The sequence below is a fragment of the Populus euphratica genome, unplaced genomic scaffold (genome assembly GCF_000495115.2).
Source record: "Populus euphratica unplaced genomic scaffold, PopEup_1.0 scaffold574.1, whole genome shotgun sequence".
Lineage (NCBI taxonomy): Eukaryota > Viridiplantae > Streptophyta > Magnoliopsida > Malpighiales > Salicaceae > Populus > Populus euphratica.
The window spans coordinates 65,187-69,668 of record NW_011500447.1 but is presented as its reverse complement, the minus strand read 5'-3'; the positions used below and the strand labels follow the sequence as shown (position 1 = coordinate 69,668).

Genomic DNA, 4,482 nt, shown 5'->3' with positions numbered 1-4,482 from the left:
GCAGCAAGGATACCTCTGCAAAAGCATCATCTCAGTTTTATGTCGAGCAAATCTCTCTATAATCCCTCTTCTTACAGCAATTACTCTTAATTACCTACTTAATTATCTAGTAAACCATCAGTTTAATTCAACAGGAACTCGAGAGCAAACGGGGATGAACATTTTTTCTTTTCTTTTCACACTTGTAAATGACTGCAATTTAATGTTTTGCTCTTTTTTAGTTTTTGAAAAAGATGGCCACAAGTATGAAAGTAGGAAGAGGAAATGAAAATGTATGGTAATATCAAAACAAACACTACCAATTCCCTTCTCCTCATCTGTAATTTGTGTTGCACTTTGTAGCATAAAACATCTGGGAATATAATTAAAAGGAAAGCTAGTTAACTAGGTAAACCATTTTTTTCCTTTGATAATTTGACTACAAACAACGATTTTACAACTTCACTAGGCAAAAGAAGACATTTCACTAGAAAGATTCACCATGGCTGCTGCTTTTCTCTGTCCTTTTAAATTTTGATTTCCAACTTTTCCATGCGCTAGCTAGTAGCCTAAATAGGGTCTGCATGGATTCCAATGTCAGAGGTTTTTTTCTTTCCGCTTCATAGCCCCAACAAAATGTAGTACACAAGAGTTATGGGCAATGCAATCAGCATCCCAAATATGACACTGCAAATGGAAAATCATAAGCAAGTGATGAGAATAAGAGAAAGGAACGCTGGGGGGGTTGCTGTGCAAGCTTATGATGCTTTTCTTGAAAAATATACTCACCCTGTGCTGAGAATTTCAGGATGCACGTTGTACTCCTTGGCAAAGACAAAGGGGACTATTCCTTGTGGTAGAGCTGCCTGTGTTTTTTGTTTGGAAATCCAAACGCAATAAAGGCCAGAAGACATGTTAGTAATGTTTTACAGACGTTTGTTGTTCATCAATAAGCCCAAACGAGTCCTTGTTTTGATTAATTATTAAGCTCACTGTCATTGCTTTTTCCAGATCAGTTTTAGCTACCACCGAAGTATTCAGTCTTTTTCATCAACTACAACACCGAGTACTGACTGACACAGTGTAAACATAAATATAAATATATATTGGGTTTTGGAAATAAATAAAAAAAATCTGAAAAAATTATACAATTGTTCTTGTTTTATTCCTTTGGCAATATGGCTCCTTCTACATCCAGTTCTGCTACCCTTTCAAGGATTCAATGTTTTTTGCACTAAAGAGTCCAAGACCCATATGGGGGACACTTCATTGGCATCATGTATAAAATAATTTCTTCTGACAAAAACCATTAATAAAAAACCTTATCTGGAGATAACAACAATATTGTTTGAGGAAGGAGTACTTGAAATCTTTTGGAGCTTTTGTAGTTAAGTAGGATTGGTTGTGTCAGGAGGAGGCAAGAGAAAGAGCGAAAGAGGTGTTAAAGTGACCTGAACAATGGCGATGTGTAAGAGCGTGCCTCTAATACCAACAGCAATAGAAGCAGCTGCCATGATAGCTGGACCTGTAAGGAATCTCACAGCCATAGAAAAAGCTGCAATGGAATTTCCACATGCTATGATCCTTGGTTGCAAAGCCATGAACAGACCTGTCAAGACATCAAGAGGCAGCAGCAGGCAATAAGAGCACGCTCACGCTCATCCACCATTTTTTTTTTTTTTTACCGAACGACCTTTCATCATCACTGCCATTACCACTCAATCCTCATCAACACAAACTAGCTAGCTAGGTAAAAAGGTGAAAAAATAAAAAAAAGAAACATAACCCCCAACAGCATTATCATCACTACACTGTTTGGCACACTTTACTTTGCAAGTTTGCTTGCTTTCTTGGAGCATTAATAATGAAAAAGCAGCAAGAGAGAATCAAAAGATCTTTTAGCTAACAAAATGGTAAAGAATGAATGGATCGTAAGTTTTAACGAAAGTAAAAGGAGAGACAACAGCAGTGTGATACTGACCAAGACTGAACATTGCCATGCCAAGCCCTGCATCTGACAGAATGGAAATGGACTTTGCTATAATGAGTGGCATCTTTACATTCCACCTGTGAAAACCAGACATTCAAAAACAATCAATATCCCAGTAATCGAAAAACCAAATTACTCAAGATCATAATGGATTTAGCAGCACTGCACCTGAAAGAAATTAAAGACCAAATGAGACCAATTAAGCTGGAGTAAGTGTTGGGATTTCTGATAAGTTTTCTCCAGACCATGATTAGTATAAGCCTTGTCATGACACTTGTTGGAGGCATTGGTTTTGGTTTCCCATCAAAACCGACTTTCTCACCTTCATGGCTATTCCTTTCTCTGTCCAACCCTCTATTTCCAAAACTAAAATCATCTCTCTCCAAATTATAGTCCTCCTGGTTTTCTCTCTGTCCCTCTACTGAAACTCCAAAGCCGACAAGCAAAGCAATAAAAAACCACATAATAATAATAAAATAAAAAATAAAAAACAGTTAAACAAAAGTACAACAAGAAGAAAACAATCTAAAATCTAGATTGATGATATTTACAAACTAAGAAATTAACTAGACTGAAAAAACTAAATACCTTTTCCAGGGGATACAGCAACTCTAACATCTTTCAGGTCATGGGCACCATAATCATGACCACCAAAAACATCTGAAACAGGAGAAGCGCTTGAACTCCAAACAAACATGTGAAGGTCCCTACCATCTTCAGCTTTCTGCTGGGCCTGGCCATTAGGCTTCTTTGCAGCAGCAGCAGCAGCATTATTAGCATTGGCAGAAACACCTTTAGATGCAGCAGTTGTTGGAGAGAACATGCCAGGGTTTGGTGCTGGATAATGAGTTGCACCACCTGGCGCGTGGTAATGGTGGAACCTTGGTTTGTTACTTCCACCATGTTCTTCTTCAAAATTTGATGGCCGTGGTGTCGGTCCCCTCGATGCTGATAGTCCATAAACATCTGAAGCACCAAAATTTGAGTTTCTACCAGCAGCCATCATCGAGTAGAAATCTGTATGGTTGAAGCTAGACCCTCTTGGAGTTGGGTTTCTTGATGATTGTAAAGAGTAAATCTCTGCATTTGTGAGATTTGATGGCCTTGGTGTTGTTGATGACAGACCTTGAGACCTTCTTGAGAAAATATCTGATCTCGAAGCATTGGATTTCCTAACAGTGACATGTAGCTTTCCATCTTCTTTGATCGCTGCTTCGGTTTCTAGAGGCTGTCTACCATCAAGTGACATGATATCAGAGTCTACATGGATTGACACAATGGAACCAGCAGTGTCTGGAAATTGCTCAGAGATGAGCAGTTTAGCACCCCTATATTCAAACAGAAACAGCATCAAAGTGTACCAAATGATGCATTGAAGGACCACAACTTGCACCATTAAACTACCAGAATAATCACCATACATTCCTTTGAGCAAAGGAATGCCCATAACAAGAGTGTTGGGCAGTGTTGAAAGGGAGAACAATGTAATGGTCCATTCCAAGCAACCCCTTTTACTCAACTTAGTCCAAAGTGCTAATACTACCAAAACTATGATCTTTTGTAGAGAATCGGCAGTTATGAAACGAAGGTTCATACTGTAAGGATCATTGGTAGATATGAAGTGGAAAGAGAGGAGAGGGACTGCAAAAAGAGCCACAAAACGGTTTATGCCTGAGCACTGATCAGGAGTGAAGATCTTCCACCATTTCACCGAGCCGTAGGCTAAGATCATGGCCACGTAAAGTGGCACCATTGCAGTCATTACATGGTAGAAATCTAGTAAAGAAATCATCTTTGGTTACTATTTGAATCACCCAAAACTAAAGATCAAGTCCTTTGAGTGTGCAGAAAAGACTGAAGTTGTTCAAAGAGAACAAACAAAGTACGTATGAGTAACTAGAAGAGAAGAAGAAGAAGAAGAAGATGGTTCTTGAACTGGTGGTGAGGATGAGGGTGACTGTGATGATGAGGATGGCAGAGTGCGTGGCTTTGGGATTTTGGAGTAGTTGGTGGTAATAAACAGAATTGAGGAATTCTTTTTACTTTGCTTTGAGAGCTGCGAGACCAAGCTTGCACTTGCAGTCCAGTCCCCAGAGCACAAGCAGCACAAGCACAGGTGTGCTTTTTTTTTTCTTTTTTTCTTTTTTTCTCTTTGTTTTTTCCCCCTATTGTAATGAGTTTTGTTTGGATTTGAGAATGAGAGAGATCATGGCCTGGTGTGTATTGTAAATATAATAATTATTTGATGTAACTTGTTGAGTTGGTATCTGGCTCAATCTTCAATGGACCAAATGGACAGTCCAAAAGTGTATAGCTTATATAAAAAAAAGGCATTTTAGATTGAAGACGGTATAGATTCGAATTGATTTGTATGAGTAATATATATGTTATTCCATAAATAATAAATATAATATGAACATTACTAAATCCAAATATATGTATATTATGTTAATATATTAAGATATAAATACTATTCTGGTAGGATACAATTTCAAGAGTTTGGCAAGGATCCT

The 4,482-nt window shown here is 38.1% G+C and overlaps 1 protein-coding gene across 3 annotated transcripts; it reads right to left on the bottom strand.

Annotated features, from left to right (window-relative positions):
- Window positions 1-278: 278 nt before the first annotated feature.
- LOC105114751 (probable auxin efflux carrier component 1c) lies at window positions 279-4,167 on the bottom strand. Of its 3 annotated transcripts, none has more exons than XM_011011409.1 (6): window positions 2,558-4,167; window positions 2,138-2,396; window positions 1,961-2,046; window positions 1,431-1,588; window positions 769-845; window positions 279-666 (listed from the first exon to the last, which is right to left on the bottom strand). In XM_011011409.1, exons 1-6 carry the CDS (start codon window positions 3,759-3,761, stop codon window positions 600-602), a joined length of 1,851 nt encoding a protein of 616 aa, XP_011009711.1. In that variant the 5' UTR covers window positions 3,762-4,167; the 3' UTR covers window positions 279-599. The 3 variants fall into 3 exon arrangements, with proteins under 3 accessions (XP_011009711.1, XP_011009714.1, XP_011009713.1); XM_011011412.1 differs by having other exon boundaries at window positions 2,138-2,387; XM_011011411.1 differs by having other exon boundaries at window positions 2,138-2,390; window positions 2,558-4,166.
- Window positions 4,168-4,482: the final 315 nt, after the last annotated feature.

Excerpts from the sequence above, each read along its gene's own strand:
- LOC105114751 (XM_011011409.1), bottom strand. The coding sequence starts at position 3,761 with ATGATTTCTTTACTAGATTTCTACCATGTAATGACTGCAATGGTGCCA. Across the intron at positions 2,397-2,557 it reads TGCTGTATCCCCTGGAAAAG|TTTCAGTAGAGGGACAGAGA; the intron begins GTATTTAGTTTT and ends TCGGCTTTGGAG. Across the intron at positions 846-1,430 it reads TACACATCGCCATTGTTCAG|GCAGCTCTACCACAAGGAAT; the intron begins GTCACTTTAACA and ends CAAAAAACACAG.